This window comes from Esox lucius, chromosome 12 (genome assembly GCF_011004845.1).
Source record: "Esox lucius isolate fEsoLuc1 chromosome 12, fEsoLuc1.pri, whole genome shotgun sequence".
NCBI lineage: Eukaryota > Metazoa > Chordata > Actinopteri > Esociformes > Esocidae > Esox > Esox lucius.
Window position 1 is genome coordinate 3962081 of NC_047580.1, and position 25887 is coordinate 3987967.

The window sequence follows — 25887 nt, forward strand, 5'->3', positions numbered from 1 at the left end:
GATCTTAGCTATATATTTTGATATAGGTCTATAGTTGTTCCATATAGATGCATCCAGTGTTCTCTCTTTTAATAGAGGCTTAATGGCAGCTGTATTCAGAGATGTTGGGAAAATGCCTGATTGTAGAGAGCCATTCACTATTTGATGGCGATCCGTTGTTATAGTGTTACAGATAGTAAAGAAAAGGCCAGATGCTGGTGTGTTGAGACATGTGGATGCTTTAAGATGTTGAACTGTTTCTTCTAGGGATTTTTGATTAGTAGTATTAAATTGCAACATAATACTCTAATTGGTGGTTGTAGTGACGGTACACTGTCATTGTTTGACGCTGTAGTGCTAATGGTCAGTCTAAAACACGCAAATTCATTACATTTCATAGAGGACACGAGATCTTACACCATCTGCTTTAGGGGGTTTGTAAGCTTGTCGACCATGGCAAATAGAGTGTGGGAATTGTTGTTATTTTTGTTGATCATTCCCGATAAATGTTGCTATCTAGTCCTGCGTAATTCATAGTTGAAGCTAGAAAGGCTTTGATTATAAATGTAAGTGGATTTTAATTTTAAATACGTTCTGCATTCCTACATTGATCTTTCAGGGCGTTTACCATGGTGGTTCTCCATGGTGCTTTCTGTTGGATCAGAGTTTCTTTACCTTTACTAGTGCAACACGATCCATGCGTTAAAATTATCCAGGAGTACATCAACTGACTAATTTAATTTAAAGTTAGAGCAGAACAATTACACCTACTGTAGTTTTACATACCTTCAAAATTCACTTATTTTCTTTTTTGTAACCTCAAGTGTAAAACCTGTCAGCAATAGCCCACCATTCTGAACGAGAGGCTTTTATGTTGAACCATTAATTGTGATTTCAGTTGATTGTTTGCCTACTGTTGGTCATGGGGTGCTTTGGGTGTTACTGACTTGTGATATCAAAGATCTGTTTTCCCTGAACGACTCAAAGATTAATAAAATTAGTTGAACTTCACATTACTTGTCCTTACTGGCCACATTGTAATCTAGCTTGTCAAACCGTCTTACACAAAAATATAAGACTGTAGTAGCTTAATCAACCCCACCAAAATATTCTAATGTTCTCTACAAGGTTATTGCTGTCAATTGGAATCTATTCTTGCCATACTTACCTGGTAAAATAACAATAACATTGCTCCATTAGGTGTAGGCATATTAGCACAAAGGTCATTCGCATCTTGGCAAACAAACCAAAACTACTACCCTTTTGGCCAGGAACTGCTTCATTCTATATTGTTTCTGTTGTTTGTCCCATCTCAGGGAAGGGAATGAGCCTGGCGATGAAATGAAGGTGACCTACAGAGAGCTGCTCCAGCAGGTGTGCCAGTTTGCCAACGTGCTCAAGTCCCAGGGGGTGAAGAAGGGTGACCGGGTCTCCATCTACATGCCCATGGTGGTGGAGCTGGTTGTGGCTATGCTGGCCTGCGTCCGCATTGGGGCCGTGCACTCCATCGTGGTGAGTAGCTAACAGTGTCTGGATGAGGCACAGATCTTTCCACCTTTATTTGAACTGGACTTCAGCTGCCGTGGACTATACACACACAGTAGGCTGAGTGGACAAAAAACCCCACTTCTGCCTCAGAGGATCTGTTACTGTCTTGAGCGTGCAATGCCCCCACATAAGCTAGTTGTTCACTGTTAGATCTGACTGGCATTTTAGAGGTTAGTGAATACAGTTGAATAATGCAACACCTTATCCAGACTACAAACCTTTTACAGTCCAAAAAGATACTGTCTGGGTCCACCTTTAGACTGAGTGTTCTTGTATCTTACAGCTGTAGCCCGTAACAGCTCACAATGAGGTACACTCATAGTGTGATAGTAAGCAAACAAAAATGCAAAATATGTTGATGTTGATAATGACAATGCTATTCCTTTGTCCCCTCCTTGCCTCTTCATATGCATATTGAATGACCAATTTAGAATATTTATCATTATCATTTATTTTGTTTGAGTCCTCATTGTAATGGTAAAACAAATAGATTTGTGTTGCGAGGGTGTGTGTACATTCGCTTTAATAATAAAACCTGTGTTTGTCTGTGTGTCTCTACACTTTTCAGTTTGCAGGTTTTTCGGCAGAGTCACTGTCCGAGAGGATCCTGGACTCCCAATGCTCATTGCTTATCACAGCCGGTAAGATTGCAAACAAAACATAATTAGATTATGGTGCTGCATATTTTCCCCTGACCTCCTAATCTTCATAATTAATTAGCCAAGCATTATTCAGCTCATAGACACACAGCCTCATTGTATAGTGCTACTGCATCCCCCTACAGATCTGCATTTGGAGCGACGCTAATCAGATAACTGCTGTAAACCTTAATCTCTTTTAGATAGGGTCCCATTGTGGTTAAAGGCATGATCATGGGCAGTTTCAGCCCTCTCAGACTGTTGCCAGATGAATGGAAAGGGTGCTGGGTGCTATTCAGTTAAGCCTAAATCTCAACATTTGTTTATGATTGTTCAACATCTGAAAATATTTAGCACCCAGGGTGTCCGTACTAAAATCTTTCGCCAACTGAATATGTAATCAAAGATGGAATCATTCTTTTTGTTTATAACCGGATTCCCAAATATCAGTCAAATTATAACAGTTTCATATAAATTGTCAGCCACTTCTTAAAACAGCAGTAACATCCTGTAAAGGACATTACTGCCCTGCCTTGCTGTAAGTGCTTTGGGTGCACCCTTTGACCTCATCCATTCTGAACATCCCCCGCCCCGCCCCTCCCTTCTCTCAGATGGCTTCTACAGAGGGGATAAGCTGATCAACCTGAAGGTGATTGCTGACGACGCACTGCAGAAATGCCGGGACCGGTAAGGACCAAGTCCTTTGTGGCACACGTTTTATCTGAGCCGCTAGTTGTAAGTCTGCCGTTTGTTTGCTGTTTCCTGAAGACATGATACTCTCTTGTCTTGGTACCTACAAATATATTTCCTTCCTAACCACCAGAATCCCTCCTTTTTCTAGATTTGCCTTAGTGTCAGGCAAACCATATTCATGTGAATCACCACCTGCGACTTGCTTACATTTTCCTTTCTTCCTCCACATGGCACTCTCTTTTCTATTCTCTGTGCGTCAGGAGTTTCCCAGTTGAGAAGTGCATCGTGCTGAAACACCTGTCCAAGGAGGTGGAGGCCACCCCCCTGGGTTCCCAGTCTCCACCAGCCAAGCGTCCCTGTCCCGACATGCAGGTGAGGCCAGACACCTACTGTCTCAATCTCCACGGTCCTGTTCATTAGGGCCAACCGTAGCAACGCTTAGGAACTTCATCCGTTTCTCTAGTTGGAGCCTAATGAATATGGTCTGTGTTAATAGTGCTGACCTTTCACCTTTAACATGCGCTACTCAGGCTAATGTTTAATCAATAATGGCTTAAGTGTCTACCCCTATTATGTTAACTCTTTACCATGTTTGTTATTTTCATAAACAGTCAAAGCTTTGGCTCCTTTCTTCATTGTGTCTGAATAAGACAAAGTGTAGATCCATTGACAATATGTCTGTCTCAGCTGTCATGGTTGAAATGACCTGAAGCCACCCCTTTTTTACGTTTGTTGAAATAATAACCGTTTCTATTAACCCCTTCTAGCAGGAGAAACAGAAAGACAGAGTAAAGAAAATCCGTCCCATCCCTCAGGTATTTCCCAGACTTCCCTGAGCTTGACTTCTCTCCATGTGATTATTTTCTCTTCTTAACACCTTGGTGATCTTCTCCTCAGGGCTAAGGCTAACCCTGGGGGAGGGTCCTGTCTTAACACCTGTAGTAACAGTCTAACCTGTGTTTCTAGAGGGGGGGGATCTCTCACAGTCTGCTCTTACTAATAGCTTCCGCTCACCTATCTCTGGTCCCTTATCTTTTTGTTAACATTGATAATGACATAATTGAGTTTGATTTACCTTATGGCAGAACTGAATGATGAATCAGTTGCTCAAAGCGTTCAGATACAAGGTAACTGACTGCTGAGCCACTATGTAGATGGATGTTATCAACGTTGATATCTTGTTCTGTAGTTGGGACCTTTAGTTTTCTTCTGCTGATAATATCATCTTGTTGTTATTGTGCAGCACTATCAAAGATAGGGTATACCCTTGGTGCCAACTGCTTATCCCTTTCTGTGTTTTTTATATTAGAAACTTAGTTTTATTACATGTGTGATTGTTTAAACATAGCTGTACTTGTTCCTCCTGACCCATTTCATTGTAATTATGTTCGTAAAAATACCAACATTCTCAAAATGCCTTAAAGCTGTGAACAGACAAGCATTTCAAACCAATCCCACATTCTTGTTTCTAAAGCCTTTTTCATAAATTCCCAGACTATTTAACCTATTTATTAATATTTAAAGGCAGTTCCTACCAAACAAGTTTATATTGGCTATACCTTGTGGTCCCTTTAGTTTCCACTGATCCTCCTTGACTATCTGCTGTTTCTCTCTCCTCCATCACCTTTGGTTTTTTGTTCATATCTCTTCTGTGTCTTGTGCCTTCCCAAATTCTGGATGTATTGTTTCTTTAGTGAAGTGAAAAAATACATTCAGGGTCCATCACTGGTATTGTTGTAAAGGAAAGCCTTTAACTAATGGTCATTCTACCCTTGTAATTTACTGGCATATAGTCAAAGGCATAGGAGCTAGGGGAGAAGGGGGTGGCATGTTCTCCCAATGTAAGAATCAGGTTAATTGATTTCCCCAATATTAACAACCATGTTATGTGGCCTCCGTATCAAACTACCTGATACAGTCAACAGGAAATAATTTAATACAGGCTCAATGTAAATACATATTTCTCCCGTTCTGCAGCTCTTTGTCACCCGGAGCATCACTGGCAAGAACCTGTGCATGAACGTCTTTGCTAAAGGATTTTATGAAACCAAGATCACTGCCTGGCTTATTCACAACGTAGTCATCACAATTGGCAGTCATTCAAAAAGGCAGTGATCTTGAATTATACAAAATCCTTGCTTTAGAATGTATTTATTTTCAGTTCACTTTTATTCTGCGTGTAAAAAAGAAATAAAGTGGACATGACCTCTGTGTCCTCAATGGTGGACACTGGCCAACGTTAGGCTGAAAATACAGGGCCCTGCCCATCATGTTATACCATCTGTCAAGTACATTTCAATAGCCTCAACCTTGAACACCAAAAACAGCATTTAGAAAAATGCATTCGGTTATGATCTCTGGAAGTAACCACATATGCTATCTTCTCTCACCACTTTCTTACATTCTGCTCAGGGGTGTACAATGCTGATTCAATTACACTTGAATTCCCAGCACATGACTTGTACTCATTTGTTGTCATTCTTCAGCTTATATCAGAGGCTTGCTAGATTTGCAGTAACATTCTCAGTTCTTATTTTTGACTGAGGGCAGAGAACTGAGTTTAGCTAATAAAAAGTATCCTAGACTAAACAGTCTGTTTAATCTGTTTAGTCTAGGATACTTTCTTTTTTACCGAGTAGGAAGACCAACCAGAATGTCTTATCGTTGTAATTTCAGAAAGTCCATAAGTATCCATAAGTCATTCATGCTGTGTGGTTTTACCAGAATGTCTGTGGTCCCGCCAGGTGCCGTGGAACCCTGAGGTAGATCAGTGTTGGCACAGCCTGCTGCATGGCGTGTCTGAGGACTGTGAGCCGGAGTGGTGTGACTCTGAAGACCCCCTGTTCATTCTCTACACCAGCGGCTCCACTGGAGTTCCCAAGGTGCACATCATCACAGCATTCTCTGTTTTTCTGTCCCTCATCTTCTCATACACGTGCACACTCACATGCTGTTGTCCTGATCACGTGTCTTCTCACCAGGGCGTACTACACACGGTCAGCGGTTATATGCTGTACGTGGCCACCACCTTCAAGCTGGTGTTTGACTACCATCCCGAAGATGTGTACTGGTGCACGGCTGACATTGGCTGGATCACAGGCCACTCCTACATCACCTATGGGCCCCTTGCCAATGGGGCCACCAGCGTCCTGGTAAGAGGAGGGACGCAAGCCTTTGACATTCAGGCTGAAAACAACACCTTATTCTGTAGTACACTATACCAGTATATGGAGCATATATAACCACTCAGTCCTTATGATCAAATATGATAAACCTATCGTTTCTATTTTGTTTCCCCTTTTATTAAAAAAAATTGGTGTGCAACACAACATTAAATGTCCTTTGTTTGAAAAGGTTCATTTTGACCAAATGTTATTCGTTTTATAACCTTGTCGTTGTTTTACTGTGAACCATATCATACAGCGACTAATTAAATCTCGGTTTTACCTCTCTTCTCCTTTAGTTCTTTTTGCATTATTTTTAAGATCAAACAGCCAGCAGGCCCTGTATACTAGGTTCCTTTTGTTCTTACCAGACCTTGACTAGATGACGCCAATGTCTGTGCCATAGCTTAAACATTTTCCATGAGCAGTGTTCTTTAATGATCTGCCTTGTTGTGAATGTGTCTGTCTCAATGTCAACTGGATGGGTGTTCAGTTCGAGGGTCTGCCCACCTACCCAGATGTCAGCCGCATGTGGGAGATTGTGGACAAGTACCAAGTTACCAAGTTCTACACGGCGCCCACTGCCATCCGTCTCCTCATGAAGTATGGCAGCGAGCCTGTCCAGAAGTAAGTATTTCAACATTCACCTTGTTTTTCTGTGGGTTTTTTTACCAGGAGTGTGGTCACTAACAGACCTCATACCAACATTGTTTTGCAACAGAAAAAAAACTTCTACATGGACAGTACTTCTTTGTTTCTCTTAAATTCAAACCTTTTGAACACAATCCATGCCTGAATACAGTAGGTCTTTATACAGCAGAAGCCAAACTATCAATAATAGCTCTGTTGAGTTCTCGTGCCATCTGCTAAATGAATCCTTCTATTGTGTATGCAGTGAGTTTGTCTGCCAGGTTGACCATTCTGTGTGTGTGTGTGTCGCCAGGTACAAGCGGGAGTCTCTGAAGGTGCTGGGGACTGTGGGGGAGCCCATCAACCCGGAGGCGTGGCAGTGGTACTACAGCGTGGTGGGGGAGAAGAGGTGCCCTGTGGTCGACACCTTCTGGCAGACTGAGACAGTCAGTGTGTCCTTTTTACTCTATTCTAGAGAACGTGATTTAAAAGCCATAAAACAAAGAATTATGTTTCGAGATGAATTGTCTTGCTACCTCTTGATTTAACCTATTTATCACAGCATTCTAGGGCAGCGGATAAACTCCCACTGTTAACTGAAAATCTTGAAAGGTAGCGTTTAATGTTGTAAGTTTGGTGTTCTCATCTGTTCTCTCAGGGTGGCCATGTGCTGACTCCACTGCCTGCTGCCACACCCATGAAGCCTGGCTCTGCTGTAAGTGTTAAGTTGATGCCATCAGCTTCTATAGTTCTGCTCACTAAGATGCTGTCATGGGCTTAGTTGGTCTAATCCTCTCTGCTATTTCCCCTCCACACCCAGACCTTTCCTTTCTTTGGGGTGGTCCCTGCCATTCTGAATGAGTCTGGGGAGGAGCTTGATGGACCAAGCGAGGGTTACCTGGTAATAAAACCGGACACATTTTTGGCAATATGTAGACTAATTCTCAGTCCAGTATGGTGTTGGCATTAAGTGGTCTATCCATGTGTTTCTCCAGGTATTCAAACAGCCCTGGCCTGGAGTCATGAGGACTGTGTATGCGAACCACCAGAGGTTTGAGACCACCTACTTTAAGAAATTTCCTGGATACTACGTGACTGGGGACGGTGAGATGACTACCAAGACTGTCACTGTCCTCAGATGATTACGTCATGATTTAGTGTATATACAGTTGTGCTCATAGTTGGTGTATCCTTTTAGTAATTGTGAATTTTGGGCATTGATTTTGAAAATATGAGTGATCATGCAACAAAAAAAAGTGATCATATGAAGCCATTTATTATCACATAGTTGTTTGCCTCCTTTTTAAATCATAATGATAATAGAAATTACCCAAATGGTCCTGATCAAATTTTTACATACCCTTGAATGTTTGGCCTTGTTACAGACACACAAGGTGACACACACAGGTGAAAATGGAAATTAAAGGTGCATTTCCCACACCTGTGGCAATTAGTGTCTGTGTATAAATAGTCAGTTTGTTTGTTAGCTCTCACGTGGATGCACTGAGCAGGCTAGATACTGAGCCATGGGGTGCAGAAACAAACAGCCAAAAGACCTGCATAACAAGGTAATGGAACTTTATAAAGATGGAAAAGGATGTAAAAGATACCCAAAGCTTTACAAATACCATTCAGTACTGTTCAATCACTTATTAAAAAGTGGAACATTCGGTGATCTCTTGATACCAAGCCAAGGTCAGGTAGACCAAGAAATATTTCAGCCAAAACTGCCATAAGAATTGTTCAGGACACAATAAAAACCCACAGGTAACCATAGGAGAAATACAGGCTGCTCTGGAAAAAGACGGTCTGGTTGTTTCAAGGAGCACAATACGACGATACTTGAACAAAAATGAACTTCATGGTCGAGTTGCCAGAAAGAAGCCTTTACTGCGCCAATGCCACAAAAAAGCCTGGTTACAATATGCCCGACAACACCTTGACATGCATCACAGCTCCTGGCACACTAATTTGGAGTGACGAGACCAAAATAGAGCTTTATGGTCACAACCATAAGCATTATGTTTGAAGAGGGGTTAACAAGGCCTATAGTGAACAGAATACCCACTCTGAAGCATGGTGGTGGCTCACTTTTGTTTTTTTTGGGGGGGGTGGGGGGTGGGATCTCTCAAAGCACAGGGAATCTTGTGAAAATGTATGGCAAGATGAATGCACCATGTTATCAGTAAATACTGGCAGACATTTTGCATTCTTCTGCACGAACACTGCGCATGGGACGCTCTTGAACTTTCCAGCACAACAATGACCCTAAGCATAAGGCCAAGTTGACCCTCCAGTGGTTACAGCAGAAAAAGGTGAAGGTTCTAGAGTGGCCATCATAGTCTCTTGACCTTAATATCATTGAGCCACTCTGGGGAGATCTCAAACGTGCAGTTCATGCAAGACGACCAAAGACTTTGCATGACCTGGAGGCATTTTGCCAAGATAAATGAGCAGATATACCACCTGCAAGAATTCGGGGCCTCATAGAAAACTATTACAAAAGACTGCACACTGTCATTGATGCTAAATACACAGTATTAAGAACTAAAGGTATAAGAAATAAAAGACGTGTTTTGCCTGCTCACTTGTTTTCTTTACAAATGGCACATATATTACCAATTCTCCAAGCTAATTTTTGAGCACAACTGTAGAGTACATTAGATTTGTTATAATAAAGTTCTCTCATTTAAAGACTTGCATTAAAATGTTCTATACTGGTCATAACCCTTGCAATAATGTGTTGCCATTTTCCACCAGGTTGCCGTCGGGATCAGGATGGGTACTACTGGATCACAGGGAGGATAGATGACATGTTGAATGTCTCAGGTACTATCACCTGAAAAATGTGACACGGTATTTACATGTCTCTACATTTTGGGCTTGTCTCCCATGCTTTAGCACTTCAGTATTTCAATTCTAAACATTTTGATGGACATAAAATCAAACATGGTTTACATGATATTGATATTACATGATATTCCAAATAAATGGGATAATTGGTCTGCAATGACTTGTTTAGCTTAGCTGCAGTAGAGCAGGTTATTAGATGGTTGACTCTTGAAATAAATTCTTTAAACTCCAGCACTGAAATATGATATCGAAATGACTAGATTTTTTATTTTATTCCTGTCAAAGGACTGTTCAGTTTTTGGCAGACCGCGTAAGCGAAGCTGGCCAAGAAGAACGGATGTCTATGACTGACTGACCGACTGACTTGTTAAATAGTGTAGTGATTAGAAAAGCGGATCTGCAACCAATAGGTCCCGCATTCGGATCTTGTCACACTCAAAGCAAATAATGCATTAGGATTTGTTCTGGATAAACAAAAACTGGCTTCAACCTTCAGTAGCTACGTTATAGTAAGCCTAAAATAAAGCTGTTTATATTGTGACTATTTCGGGTGGATTTTTGAAGTACACATCCGTGCTTGATTTTTGGGGTAATGAATGCTAGATAATTCCATTGGGCAATAAAAGAGTAGGGGTCTCCACGATTCTCTTGTCTTTTCACATGATGAAAAAGTCGGTTATCATCACCTATGTTGATAGTTATTGTATGAATTTCATTCACAAATGAAAAAAAAGCAAAAGTTTGCTTGCTGGCAATATTCAATTATTTTGAATATTCCAAGTAGTTAGATACTAGAAAGCCTATTGTTTGTCTAATACGCTGTTAAAAAAGCCAATGGCAAAAGCCATACATTTCATTGATGCTATTTCTGGTGGAAGTATACTTAAGACACAATGCTTAATTGTTTCTAGCGGAATATTCCAACTTGATGTTAATGTGTGATGTTTATGCGTGAACGATGATCTAATGTCGAGTAGCTATACCAACACTGGGCGACGTAGAACACTGTGGCATAGTGGTTAAAGACAGCTCATGTGGGAGACCCAGGGTTTAATCCAGTGATGAGGGCAAAAACATTTATCACTTTTAATTGCGGGCCGGGTGAACTGGGCTTGCTTGGTTCCTTTTCGGGTTGCTATAGAAAAAGGTTAGCTAATACCTCCCTGTTTGTTAAAATGTACTCCTTACCGACCCCGTCCCAGGTCACTTGCTAAGCACGGCGGAGGTGGAGTCAGCCCTAGTAGAGCACGAGGCGGTGGCCGAGGCTGCAGTGGTGAGCCGGCCACACCCGGTAAAGGGGGAGAGTCTTTACTGCTTTGTCACTCTCACCGATGGCACCGGCTTTAGTCACACCCTGGAGGCCGAGCTGAAAAAACAAGGTGCGTTTCAGAACAATGCTAATGAGTGTGGCCTTTATCGCCCAGAAGGCGCAGGCATTAAAGTATTGTCACTGAACATAAATCAGTGGATTTTCCTATAAATATCCATACATTCATCTCACATAAGTGCATAGGTTGCTGTGTTGAACCCCTTGTGTAATCTGTGGATGTACAGATGCTAATGCTGTGTATGATTTATTATGACAGTGAGAGAGAAAATTGGTGCCATTGCTACTCCAGACTTCATCCAAAATGCTCCAAGCCTTCCCAAGACCAGATCAGGTGCGAGGGTTCGATTTTTGCTTATGATTTATTTATTCTGTAGACATTTTGTGTTTGTGAACACGTGTAATCTTTTACACTGAGGCTGCCCTACACTGTTCCTAGAGAGCTACCGTCCTGTAGGTTTTCTGTCTTACCCTAATTTTGTACACCTGATTCATCTGTTGGATGAAAATATAAATCAAGCTGTTCACAACTGGGGTTGGAGGCTACCGAAGGGGCAGTAGATCTACAGCGAGCTGTGTTGGGCAGCCCTGTTTTACACGGTTTTAAAAGCTTTTCTTAGTGAAATTCCAATAATGACTCAAATGCTGTATTCTGTACACAGGCAAGATCATGAGGCGTGTGCTACGTAAGATTGCCCGTAACGAGCGGGACTTGGGCGACGTATCCACGCTAGCGGACTCCACAATCATCGAGCAGCTTTTCCAGAATCGCTGCTTTGATGCAGTGTGACTTCATACCTGCAGAGGGCCTGAGAGGAACGAAGGAAAGAAACAAGTCAAGTTATAGAAGGGAGGGATGTATAAATTGAACTGCGTAGACATCCCTGAGGGCCTCAAGCCAACACTGGGGGTTGAAGAAACACGACAGATCCTGCTGTTTTGTCCCAAGTTCCATTCTCTTATTATAAAGTACTATTCGATAGTAAAAGCCAAAATTCATTTTTTTCTGTATTCTTATAATTTTATTGTATTTTACTTCTCTTGGCATGGGATCGCTGTGTGTTTGTCTGCACACAATGTTTTAATTTGCTTAGTATTCTTTACTCCCTTGGTCGCCTTGAGGTGTAGGGAGTTTCTTGGTGTATACTATCAGAACGCTGTCTTATTCCCATCTTCTGTCCTTTATTCTGTGATTGTTGGATGATGGTACTGGAAAAAGTGTAATGGTCTCATGTTTAAAAGAACAACTTGAAATGAATGATGCTATCTTAAAACCTTTTCAGAGGTTCTTGCTGTATGCCGAAGACAAATGGCCAGCATTCAATTTGCTGTATTGCTCCATGGTTGTGAGGGAATGTTAAAGTCATTTTTAGTACATTTCATGCCATTTAAAAGGGGAACTGAAATGAGATCCTTTTCAAGTTGTTAATTTAAAAAGCAGGCTCAAACAAGGCAGGGCCTGTGTTTATAATTTTTATTTTTGTGGCAAATCTGTCCGTTTAATGTGCCAACAAATCATTGGATCTGGGTGTTATAATCTTGTCTGTAAAAAAAGGAAAACATGGATATATTTTGAAAGCATTTTGTCTGGCTGTTCATTCTATTTCTGCACTTATTCTTTTCCGGTATGTCAAATCCTGATCACTTTGAAAACTAAGTGAAATGTTTTTTGATTAGCTTTTTTTTTTGGTTGCCCCTTTGTATCAAAGTTATTTGGAATACAACAGTAAATGAACAGTAAATGTGTTCGGTTTTAGTGGTAATTATTTTGAATGGGACCCTGTCGTATTCACTTGTCACTAAACCTACATGGACTTTTTCAATAAGACATCTGAATTGTTCTTTACTCTTGGAAAAATAGGAACATTTTCATTTGCTTATCCTAATGAATACAACCTTGCCCAGGGTATTTCCAAGTCATTCACCTCAGATCCTTTCACTTCATCTTGCCCTTTATTCTCCACTAGATGGTGCTATTATACATGCATTTTCTGACAACCTCAGGTTCCTTACCTCTGCATAATTTCTCTGTATTTTTCTTCTTGACCGTCAGCAGAGGACAGTGCATGTTATATGGACCCTGATACTGTGTTTAATCAACACTTGTCCAATTATCCTGTTTTATATCTGACTGAATGCGACATGATGCAACGCATGGATGTTGTGGTATTGTTGGTTTGAATCAGAATACTGTTGCATACTTCCATACCACAGAAATACTGCTTTATGCTCTGCTGCTCTTTAAAACAAGTCAATGGATTACATTCACTCTAATTGATAATGAACATGGTTCTGCTATCATTGGCAATCTTCACTCAAGGTTGCTTGAATTTATTCATCAAATGAGTTCCCTGTTTTTTAGTGTACCATGCATATTTCAAGTAGGCTGATTTTATCAGAAAATAACAGCCACTGTCTAATATTTGAGTGAATGTAGTGGGATTGTGTTTGTGCAGTATACGCTGCTGCTGTAAATTCAGTATGTTCTCAGAGTGTATGTGAATAGTGTCTGGCTTGTGTAATTTGGTTGTAGCTGCCCCATTGTTCTTTGTATTATTCATTCTCTGTGCTTCAACTGCCTATATCTCTGGAAACCACCAGACAGTATCTTTTAGGATAAATAAATATATTAATGATCCAATCCATGTGCACGGTGTTCTGCTCCCTGATTGTTTCCTTCTCAGATTCCTCCTGTACTGGGCCATACCGTCTGTTGAAATGGGAACTGCACAACCCTCAAGAGGGCATTGTTGTACCATAGATGGGATTTGTTAGCTTAGCATCCTTTGTTTTCATGTTTAGACTGGTGACAGGGTTTGGCTGCTTCAGCGGATGTCTTTGTCATCACTCTCTTTAATATAATACTGCTTATGTAGTTTTGAAATGACTTGCACTAGCATGTTATGCCATGGTTCTCGGTAACCATCTGCTGCTCGCGAGGCTGGCTGGGTATGAATAATTAATGGGAGTTGTGTTTGGTTTTGGTGGTCTGTAGCACGTGTTAGGGGGTTCATATTTAGCACCATCCCCTCCTCTGATGTCTCTGTGTTTCTCAGGGATCTGAATCATCCTGTGGTCCTTAATCACATGAACAGGTGAAGCTAAGGGCTTGGTCATGTTTGTGTGCTCGCATGCAGGTTGTAAGAGGGAGTGGAGAATCACCCCGTTTCAGGTCAGATTATTGTATTTATTTTTTTCTGCATCAAGCATGTGGATGTATACAACATGGTTTCTGTAGCATCTGCTCTGTCTGTTCAGTATTTCGTCCACACATGGAACCAGAGCCCCCACAGCTTGTTATCTTGTAGGGCCATCCTGTCGACCCTCCTCTGATAGTGATATTTAGATCAATATTAGACCCTGGCCTGCAACTGTATTCTAAATTTCTGCAATGGGAGGTAGCTGGTCTTGTCTCTTCAGCAGTCAAGGCAGCACTACTAAGACTGTCAGGGCAGTTTATAGTTTAAACAACAAAACGATCCTGCTGGATTTTCCAGGCTTTAAAGGAGGCCTCTCTTTCTCTTGTGTATGTCTGCATTTGTGTCTACAATGCATCCGCTGTGTGTAGTTTAGGACTGAACTGGTGTCTATATCAGTTCCAGCCGGGGTGGCATGCAGAAATAGGGGTCAGCCCTGGGTGTCCCCTGGGTGTGCTGCCTGGACGTGTTGACCCAGCTGTCTCAGCCGCCTGACCCCCTGAGACCATATGTGCCGTAGAGAGACTGGCCCATGGTGTTTGTGGCCACCGCAGCAGGAGGAAGAGACTAGACAGGTGGGAGAGGGCCGAACTACAAGCCTCCGAAGAGGAAGGGTGAATGGGCGAGAAGATAAGTGATACAGGAAGAAGTGTGTTGTTGTGGTTGTAAGGCCAGGGTCTGTATAAGGACTGGCAGGGAAGGGGAGGAGGTGAAGGAGTGAGGGAGAAACCGGTCAGTAAGTAACAGTCTGGCTTAATCCTGGCCTGGCTGATCTCCAGCACCTTACTGGCTGCCCCGTCAAAGTCCTCAGCCATGTCTTTTCAGGCCAGTAACGGTTTCCTCCTCTCCTCCCCCACCCCGTCCATCACTCCTGCCTGCGCAGTGTGCTCTGGACCAAGGGGGTTTCAGGGTGGTGGCTGGGCAGGCAGCTGAGGAGTAGACGCTATTGAGCAGCTCTGAGACAGCTCTGGTCCTTACTGATCTAGTCATCTTTCCAGTAGTCTATAGTGTGTCAGTTTTGTCCTACAATTTCCCTATTCTCGTTGGACAGTTTTGAGGGTTTTCCACTCACACAGCTATGTCTGTCTGTCTCTCTGGCTGGAGTCTTACATTCCTGTCTACTGTACCATGTCAGTTGGATCCATGTTGTTTTAGATCACATAGAGTGGCTCTCCAAAGTTTTAATCCCCTTTGGAGTTTACCATATTTTGTGTTACAACATGAAATCAGAATGGATTTAATAAGGGGTTTTTGCAACTGATCAACACGAAGAATTTCCTAGTCATAAATACAATTTACTTGTTCTAAATAGCAAATTCAAAACAGAAGTTAATTAATTTTGTAAGTATTCACCCCATTAAGCAGCAGTTACAGCCATGAGTCTACCAGTTTTGCACATCTGGGCACAGCAATTTTTTCTCATTAGTCTTTGCAAAATTGCTCAAACTCTGTCAAGATGGATGGAGACTTTTAGTAAACGGCAATTTTCAACTCCTTCCACATGGGGAGAAGAATTTGATTTTGCAGGTTATCCCACTTACAAAGCATGTAGAAGTCTGTAATTTTTATCATAGGTACTCTTCAAGTGTGAGTGACAGAATATTTTTTATTTTTAAATTTGCATTTTGTTGCATGACATGAGTATTTGATACATCAGAAAAGCAGAACTTAATATTTGGTACAGAAACCTATGCAATTACAGAGATCATACGTTTCCTGTAGTTCTTAGGTTTGCACACACTGCAGCAGGGATTTTGGCCCACTCCTCCATACAGACTTTCTCCAGATCCTTCAGGTTTCTGGGCTGTCGTTGGGCAATACAGACTTTCAGCTCCCTCCAAAGATTTTCGATTGTGTTCAGGTCTGGAGACTGGCTACGCCACTCCAGGACCTTGAGAGGCTTCTTACGGAAGTCACTCCTTAGTTGCCCTGGCTGTGTGTTTCGGGTCGTTGTCATGCTGGAAGACCCAGCCACAACCCATCTTCAATGCTCTTACTGAGGAAAGGAGGTTGTTGGCCAAGATCTCGCAATACATGGCCCCATCCATCCTCCCCTCAATAAGGTGCAGTCGTCCTGTCCCCTTTGCAGAAAAGCATCCCCAAAGAATGATGGGATGGTGTCCTTTGGGTTGTACTCATCCTTCTTCTTCCTCCAAACACGGCGAATGGAGTTTAGACCAAAAATATCTATTTTTGTCTCATCAGACCACATGACCTTCTCCCATTCCTCCTCTGGATCATCCAGATGGTCATTGGCAAACTTCAGACGAGCCTGGACATGCGCTGGCTTGAGCAGGGGGACCTTGTGTGCGCTGCAGGATTTTAATCATTGACAGCGTAGTGTGTTACTAATGGTTTTCTTTGAGACTGTGGTCCTAGCTCTCTTCAGGTCATTGACCAGGTCCTGCCGTGTAGTTCTGGGCTGATCCCTCACCTTCCTCATGAAGCCCCACGAGGTGAGATCTTGCATGGAGCCCCAGACTGAGGGAGATTGACGTCATCTTGAACTTCTTCCATTTTCTAATAATTGGGGCAACAGTTGTTGCCTTCTCACCAAGCTGCTTGCCTATTGTCCTGTAGCCCATCCTAGCCTTGTGCAGATCTACAATTTTATCCCTGATGTCCTTACACAGCTCTCTGGTCTTGGCCATTGTGGAAAGGTTGGAGTCTGTTTGATTGAGTATGTGGACAGGTGTCTTTTATACAGGTAACGAGTTCAAACAGGTGCAGTTAATACTGGTAATGGTGGAGAACAGGAGGGCTTCTTAAAGAAAAACTAACAGGTCTGTGAGAGCCGGAATTCTTACTGGTTGGTAGGTGATCAAATACTTATGTCATGCAATAAAATGCAAATTAATTATTGAAAAATCATACATCATACATATGTGATTTTCTGAATTTTCTTTTTAGATTTCGTCACTCACAGTTGAAGAGTACCTATGATAAAAATTATACATGCTTTGTAAGTGGGAAAACCTGCAAAATTGGCAGTGTATCAAATACTTGTTCTCCCCACTATATTCTCCATTAGACTGAGACATAGACATTATTCCGGATTTGTTTTGAATGTTATTTACAGATGAGATAAAAGACGGATGGTAAATACATTTTGTTTCAGATCACATAAAGGACAGGTTATAAAGATGTTGTTACAGATGATATAAAATCTGGATTGTAAATCCACATTTTTACAGATCACACAATGGAGAGATAGTAAATCCATGTTGTTTCAGATCTCATAAAGGACAGATGAAGGAGGAATGTGATGTCTCGTTTCCACACAATAACACTTCTGTCTCTGTTATCACAATGATGCCCTGTTTTTGTTCTCCGGTCAACTCTCCCTGTCTCTCTCCCTTTTTTCTCTTTCAACCTCACTTGACCCTGTCTATCTTTTTAACCTACTTCAAAGTAATGATCAGAACACATCAGAACTTTGGAATTAGTGTGTTGTGACAGTGTCTGGGACAGTCCAGTGGACCGGAGTCACCTGCCATTCAACCAGCTCAGACACCCATTTAAAGTAGACCTGCACCCAGACCTGCTTAGGCTAGCACGACTGAGATGTCAGCTAAGAGTCACCACTCTCTGAAAAATAGAATGATATGTCCTTGTCATTTGAAAAGACTAAAATCTTTTCTCTGGAATAAATTGTGTTTCTGCATCTCAACACATAGATAATAAGATAATATCCTAACATTACATCAGTGGGGAAATTATGGCTCTGAATAAAATGTGTAGTTCAGTAGAGCACTCACACTAAACCTATGATGTAGCAACAGATGGTAAACCCTACCAATTAATAATTGTGTTTTTGTGTGTGTTTCTGAGTTAACTGTATAACTGGGATAAAACTGGGAAAGAAAGTTGATCAATGGGGCCATTTGTCTTAACCTATTTTTTCTAAAAGGTTTAGGTGAAGTTAGACTGTTGTTCTATGGTGTGGATGGGTGTTTCTCATGGGACTTATGCAATTAAAAAGTCATTACAGGGCCACCTCAGAGTCACCTTCAATCCACCCCATTACCTCATTTACTATATAATCGTCTGAAGATGTTCACCATCATCTGCTGTGTTCCAAATGACACCCTATTCCCTATTTATTGCACTACTGCCGGAAATGGGTATCAATGATGTTATGTTCCACACAAAATATCATACACTATTATTGGCTTATCTCCCTTTTCTGAGCTTCAAAAACATTTCTGATGCATTTCAAATAAGTTTTCCTTCATGTTGAATTGTTATAACAAATAGGTCCAAAACTTGTATTGTTTTGATTAAAAAAATGATCATAAACCAAACATTTTCAAAACCCAGGAATTAAGACATTGTCTCATTGCAGCAACTACCAACAGGGATGGGAGAGTTTAAGATCAGGATATTCATCCTCTGCATATTCCTGCCGAGCCAATCAGCGCTTGGAGGATACACTCCTTCAACTAACATCCTTAGTTAAACAATCCCATGTCTAAAATGTCCTTTTCTCGGGACCAGCCCAATGTGTACACACACACACACACACACACACACACACACACACACACACACACACACACACACACACACACACACACACACACACACACACACACACACACACACACACACACACACACACACACACACACACGTTATCCTGTGTAATTAAAAGCAGCAGCAGCTCCATCTGCCTGCAGCCCTCTGGGATAACAGTGATTCCCTCCCTAACCTCTCTTACCACCCTCTAGAACAGCCTGCCTCCATCGTGCTCTCTGTTTTTGCTGCTACAGTCCACAATCTGCTACAAAACCCTCTCCCATGCAACACTGCAGGTGGTCAGTCAGAGAATCTCTGGAACAGAAACTCATTGATTCTACTCAGCTCCGATCCATACAACATGCTCTAGTCCTGTGATCTTCTCAACCGCAGTCACCATAAGGGCCCAGCCCATCCAGCCCAGCTCTTCTCCTCTTCTTGTAATGTACGGATATACAATGTGTGGAATCTAACAAATGCATTAAAGATATATTAACCAATGTGGGAGCTTATTAAGTCACAGTAAATGTAAATCTGATGAACAGCACTTTTCTACTGTTGATGTTTGAGGTTAGCTAACCTTAGTTAACCCTCATTCTTGGTTCTCGGTTAGGCTGTAGATAAGATTCCCAAAGCAGAGTTTCTCTCCTCAGGCCCCTCAGACATAACTAAGAAACTAATAAACCTGATTCCATTAGTCAACTAATTATCAAGCCATTGATGAATTGAATCAGACATGCCTTTGAAAAGGATTAAATAACAATGTGTAATGTCTGTGTGCCTCGAGGAAAAGTTTGGGGAACCCTGATCAGAAGGAGTGCAGTTTATTCTCCTACCCTCTCTGTAGACGAGGAACCTAAATATGTGTTGTGTCCACTTCACCTGTTATCTGTAGATGAGGAACCTAATAGAGTGTAGTGTACACTTCACCTGTTATCTGTAGATGAGGAACCTAATAGAGTGTAGTGTACACTTCACCTGTTATCTGTAGATGCCTCCTATTCTTTTACTGGTTTATTTGTATACGGTCTTCTAGGCCCTCTGACTCATGCATGTCTTCTTCTAACTCCTGGTATGTGCTCTAGGCTACGAGAGTAATTCTCACTCTCACCTGTTATAAATGATTCTACACTGATTGTTCCATGTTGAGATATGGTTCCCATTTTCCTTGATCACCCCAGACAAAAACAAAGGCAGCTCTGTTGAGTTTTGTTTTCCATCGTACACAGTTCCCACCTGATGTAGCCCTCTCCTTGATCTCCTTCCTCACCATGCGCACCGGAGACCATTTCCAACCCAGTTATCATGACACATGAAAGAGCCATATGGGCAATTACCCATCCAATCCAATGGAGACTAGATGCATATTGCCCTCATATATCCATGCAATAGTTTGGAGAGATTAGATGAGCTTTGTGTTTTTACTTCCTGATCCTCCTATATCACAGCTGCATTACACTGTGGTAGAAAAGAGCATGCTGCACCATCTTAGTAAGATACTCCTGTAATACTGAAGCAATAGGTTACCCTCTGACTGAAACAAGCGCATGGGCAGAAACACCCGCAGCCAATGTAACAAAAAAACACTTTGCTCATACCAGCTTGTTCATTAATGAGTGATTGTAAGGTCCTACTTTATTTTATTATCCTATCCTACCATAAAATTTGCATGGATTCAAGTTAGTTTTGTCAGCATTATGAGTGTAAAAACATATACTGGGGATATGAGGAAATTGATGAATATGACAAGTTGAAAGGGTAATAATTGGGTATTGCAGGGTTCATGTGGAAGGAGGTGGAGTTGTTTAGGAAGCTGTGTGTATTCTGCACTTAATCAGCATGATCCAAACAAAGGCATAGCAAAAATGCCAAGAAAATAACATCCTGTGCCCTGGACTGGCAACAATCTATCTACCCAGATGTCCCTATCTCAGCTGATCCGATTATTTAGAGTGCCTGTGATTTTTTTTCTCCTCCAATGGGGCAGTTAAATGTGTTTGATCTGAACCTGTGTTGGTTTAAAGCTCAGGACATAAAAGACTGACCCTGTGGTAATTTCATCCCTCTACAGGGTAACTGCTGTTGGGATGCAGTACCCCAGTGAAGAGATAGGGAGCACTGTAGCTTTTTGTGGTTTAAAGCATGCTGACATTAATGCCTTTGTACTTCTAAGACATTGATGCTACAGTAGAAAAGAGTGTTGAGAATGGTTTAGGAACACCTAATTTAGCTTTAAAGACTGGCCATGAAAACAGTTCCTTCACACTGTAATGGTGGATACAGGGAAAGTAGCAGGAGTGACACAGTAGAGTGAAAGTGAGAGGAAAACAAAACATTGTGTATGTCCTATTTAGAAGAAACTATTCATAAGGTTTTATATTGGAATAATGATTGTAAATGCTGTAACTGATGAGCTAAATAATGGCTAAAAAAGAATGTATGCTACAGCTTTATTGCCTTGGGCACTCATACAGACAATACTATAGTAAGTAGATAGCACATTAGTTGGCACTTGAAGGAACGAGATTATGTTCATAACATAATTACTGTAAAAATGAAATTGGCAGAATTTCTGTTGTTCTTCCAATAGTCTTTTGGCTCAATTGATGTATTTTAATTTACTTTGAGCTCACATTAAACCATATATCCTTAAATCTCTGGGAAGAAACTGGAAATTATACCAACCTTTTTGAGTAACTAAGCGGTTTACGGCTTACAGCACAATGTAAGTGCTTTGTTGATGTTAGGGTTGTCTTTCTCCCCTCTTCACTGCCAACTGAATGCCAGGCGCGAGGTTGTCATGGCAACATGGACTGGTGCGTGCGGTGAGTTGCTGGGCGAGTCACCCACTCCTGCTGAGCCCAGCACTACAGAAAGAAGGAAAAAACACAGAGGGAGAGAGGAGAGGTCACACAAGAACACCTCTCCTCCAGACAGTTCTGGTGTTCAGCAGAGGACTGAAGCGAAGACCTCAAAGCTGACAGTGACAGACATCAAGACAGACATGCTGTTTGTTAAAAGGGGAGAGGATGACAAAGACACAAGGGAAACGGTAATGCACCAAACAATCTCCAGTTTACAGTGTCCTTCTTTGACTGCTGCTGTAAGTTGCTTGGATACTCCCAGTAGGACTGACTGTGGTCTAAGGGAGGAGTAATGACAAGCAGATTAGGTGGAGGGATACATTATCTGTTTAAAAGACTGGACTAACACCATGTGTGTGTGTGTGAGGCCACCAGAAGTTTATCAAGAAAATGAAAGCGTATTGAGTGCATGCACTCAACAGTGTGAATGATACAGTGAAATACTTAAGATCTCCTCAACAGGCAAATGTAAGCCCACCAACGCTATCCTAAAGTGCATAACACCATAATCTTATTACTAACCCCAACCCTTATTGTTCATGATCTTAGATCAGGACTACTACTTCGACATGTTTTCTGAATAGAGCATGGCTGCACCTGGGCCAGAAGTGCTGTGCATCAGTTGTATGCTCCTTCTCACCGTGTTCTTTCCTTGAGAGTCTACCTTTTAGTCAACACACCTCTCCTGAAAGACCTGTTTCAGTGTGAGGGCAGGAATTAATAGCCCTCCCATTTACTGTTCTTTTGACTGTCTTTAATCACTCTGCTCACAGTCCCTACTTTCCGCCTCCTTCGTGACTCTAAGGGTAATGGTGGCCACAGCATTTCGTCTTGGCGTCGCCCTGACCTCACCTCCCTCACTCAACCCTGAATGATGGAGGAGGAACCATCGAATCCCCATTAAGCCACCCAGATTAATCCACTGTGAAGATGACTGGTATACAAGGGTCTGGAGTGGTGCTCTGTTGGGCCTCTGTCATCACACATCCTCATCTCAGGTAACAATCTCTGTCAAGGTGAAACATATCCTACAAACGAAGGCCTTTCCCATTTGGTTTTTATCAACATATTTCTTGAGTAGTACATTTTCTGAAAGACAAATAAACAAAAGGAAATGTCAGTCAGCCAGGCATTATTCATCAATATTACTTCCTGTTAAAATACATTTGAATTGCTTCATTAGTGTTCACTTGTCTCTGAACCAGGGACCTGTTAGTCAGAATGCCTATGAAGGTGAGTCACTATCAGCTCTGGTGTGTGTGTGTGAGTAATGAAGTCGCTACTAAAGTAGACTCAATCTCCTTACTTCCTAATAAGTAGCGCCAGTCATTTGGGTTGTTTTGCAATATGAATCACCAAGATGTCTCACTAGACCCTGGTCTAACCTGAGCCAAGTAATGTTTGAGGGTCTTCTGCTTACCCAGGCCAGACTGTCTTAGACCCACGCCACAGAAGACACCAATTTTACTAAAGCTGTCCAGATACTCTATGTCAGGACTGACCACATAATGAGCCCTGTGGAAAGATATTCAGGGAAAGTCCTTATAAAGGTTTTACATGCAGTTTTGAAGTTTCCACAAGTTTCAGTTGTTTTACGATGACAAAAGACATTTACATTCTGCCAATGAACCAGTTAAAGTGTTTTTACTCTAAATAATAATAAATTCTGATATTTCACTTTTCTAGAGACCCAATAGGAGAACTCTCACCTAATCCTCTATGACATGCAACACTACTTGGGTGGTGCACTGTGACCAATTTGTGCCAGAACGTTAACCACACATCATCAGCCTTGAGATGACATTAGGAACGGGGGTATGTTTAGTTAGCCTTAGCTTCTTACACCAGGCCTAGATTGTCGCTAGGCTTTGGGAATACCTATATGATTTTTATTGCAAAGGGGTATGACATTTTTTTTCTTCTGTAACGTCTCAAAACAAGTTAACCCAACTAAATTAATTGCTTGGGCTAACGCCTCAAAACACGTTAAACTTGGTTGCTTGGGAGGGGCTTATACAGGTGCTCACGAGAAAATGTCCAGGAACTTTGGCTCACAACATGTTCCCGCCCCTTTTTGGGGGACAACAAACGACACTCACCATCAGGGTTGGCATATCCATGGTCAACCCTGAAGTGAAATTGGTCTACTTTTCAAACAATGTCATGGGTGAAAATAAATTGGTCGTGGGTGGCGGGTTTTCTGAACCACTGCCGCACCATTTCTTTCTTTTCTTTCTTTATATGCTATAGGCCTATCGTGTGTTTTTATGCTGTTATCACAGTCAGACGTCAGCTACGGTAGGATCCGCGGCTGCACATGCGTATATTCACCTGTAAAATAGTCAATATTTTGAACCAACAAAAGTTGGGCTAGTTTTCAGGCATTTTGGCCTGGTTTTGAACAGTTGTGCTAGAATTTTTTGCTTAACTTGGCAACACTGCTCATAAACATTCATGTAAAATAGCAGTACCAAGCAACACTAATAGAGAACCACCAGAATTAAATGACCCAAAATATATTATTAAGTCAATATATGTCCACTATGCCTACCATAGAACGCACGAGACACAATATTAATTAAGTGCATCTTAAATAAAGCCCATTCAGTCTCCCAGCATCAAACTGGTGCACTAACCCCACTCTATGGCCAGAGGTGTCCTACCCGGACATCAATTCCTACTTTATTGAGTCTCCAGGCAAGCAAATTACCAGTGAAATTGTTTACTTTTCATTCCTGCTCTACAAATAAAATGCAAGCTAGCAATAACAACGTCCTCTGATAACTGACCTAGCTAGCTACGTTTGCCAGGCCGGTGTTAAACACTGGTCACTCTGCAGGTAATACGTTGAGTATGTGACACTGACAGCAGTACAGCATGGCAAGAATGGCAAGAATGAATCACCAATAACAACGAAAAATAAAATATGCCTATGTGAAATTATTTGTGATTTGACAAGTGATTGTCGTTTTAATTCTGATCATATAGGAATTTATACAACAGGATGAAATTATCGAAGTTGGGTAAGTTTAGCATTTACATGTTAGCATCGATGGCCTTTAGTAACCTAAACACAGGGTATTTATGTATTTATGGATAGCTATCTGGCCGTAGCAAATAGTTGTTAATTAGACACAGCGTTACCGAAGCGAACTCATACCTGAAACGAAATGTGCTCCACAAATATAAGTGTGTTCTACAGAGGTGGGGGACTCGAGTCACATGACTTGACTCGAGTCTGACTCGAGTCACAATTTTCAGGACTTGTGACTTGCTTGATTAAAGTATGAAAATGACTTGACTTGACTTTGACTTGAGAACAAGTTACTTGAGACTTGACTTGAAGTAGAAGACTCGACAATGACTTGAACTTATAATAAACAAACAGCAATAAAATTATTTTATATTTTGTGACATCAGCAGCACTAATCAGCGTATGTGCCTTTAACGCTGCACAATTCAAACCGCGCCAAACAAGGCAGACAGTAACGTTAGTCGAGCTCCACAAATAGTATCGTTTGGATACAAAGATTTTGAACAGGACCGTGTGAATAAAACAAGATTTGCCAGATGCAAAATATGCAACAACGTCAAATTTCATTCGTTATTTTAAGAACCACAAGGAAAGGTAAGAAAGTAATCTCTTTATATTCAGTTTCACTAAGATCTATAACGATTAAGTTACTAATGTAATGAATTAATCTTTTGTTTGTCATAATTTGGCCTTGGTTGCATATTATGTTTTTTTTTTCTTGTTAGAAATGTGACCATTATCATTACTGAATACGTCTGGTAAATAGATGTAAGGGAATTTGACTATAACAGTGGCATAGCCTGAATTTTAATGTTGATGGTCATCTTAAAATGAGCGGGCATGTATATTATTACACGTAGGGTACAATGTCTGTATTAAATGTGGGCATTTTCAAGTGTTTGTGGACTGCGTATGGAAACTAAAAAGCATTGTGCTTACACCATAACAGTTAACTTTACTGCATGAAAGGCTAACATGGATGAAAGGCTAACCGATGTGATTACTAGCACCTAAACATTTCGAAGAGTTAATTTTTTTTGCTCATACAGACAAGAATAATTACCGCGTAATTACATATTAGGCAGTTTTTCAGTCACAATAATTAGTTTATAAGGTTGTTATTATTAGCCCTTATTACATGGATTGTCTGAATTCCAATGCAGAATGCGTGTTATTTCTTGATAACAGACCGTTGCCATGAAAAACAGCGCGTTGCTATGGACGCAGCAGGATTCTAACTAGAGACGGAACGGACTATTTTCTTTAGAGGAAGCAATACAATCGTTTTTAAATCAATAAATTCCTTTTGAAATCAATATTTTGTGTCAAATTATAGATTTATTTGGTAGGTAGTCATGTAATAAGCGGGATAAGGTATAGCGTGGCGGTTCTTATAGCGAATACAACCCCTTAAGGCTGATTCAAGATCCCTCCGCTTCGTC

General features: G+C 41.3%; 1 protein-coding gene across 2 annotated transcripts in view; it reads left to right on the top strand.

The window, feature by feature from the left end:
* acss2 (acyl-CoA synthetase short chain family member 2) overlaps positions 1-13477 on the top strand; it is a 31705-nt gene extending 18228 nt beyond the window's left edge. Inside the window, exons 3-18 of one of the 2 annotated variants that reach the window (XM_010903558.4) lie at positions 1296-1491; positions 2096-2168; positions 2777-2852; positions 3119-3230; positions 3626-3673; positions 5603-5740; positions 5840-6010; positions 6516-6649; positions 6966-7098; positions 7311-7367; positions 7473-7553; positions 7648-7756; positions 9413-9481; positions 10708-10884; positions 11092-11166; positions 11495-13477. In XM_010903558.4, the coding sequence (XP_010901860.1) occupies positions 1296-1491; positions 2096-2168; positions 2777-2852; positions 3119-3230; positions 3626-3673; positions 5603-5740; positions 5840-6010; positions 6516-6649; positions 6966-7098; positions 7311-7367; positions 7473-7553; positions 7648-7756; positions 9413-9481; positions 10708-10884; positions 11092-11166; positions 11495-11622 (1777 nt within the window). In that variant the 3' untranslated portion in view covers positions 11623-13477. The remainder of the gene's footprint in view (positions 1-1295; positions 1492-2095; positions 2169-2776; positions 2853-3118; positions 3231-3625; positions 3674-5602; positions 5741-5839; positions 6011-6515; positions 6650-6965; positions 7099-7310; positions 7368-7472; positions 7554-7647; positions 7757-9412; positions 9482-10707; positions 10885-11091; positions 11167-11494) is intronic. The other variant, XM_010903559.4, reaches the window with a different exon arrangement.
* Positions 13478-25887: the final 12410 nt, after the last annotated feature.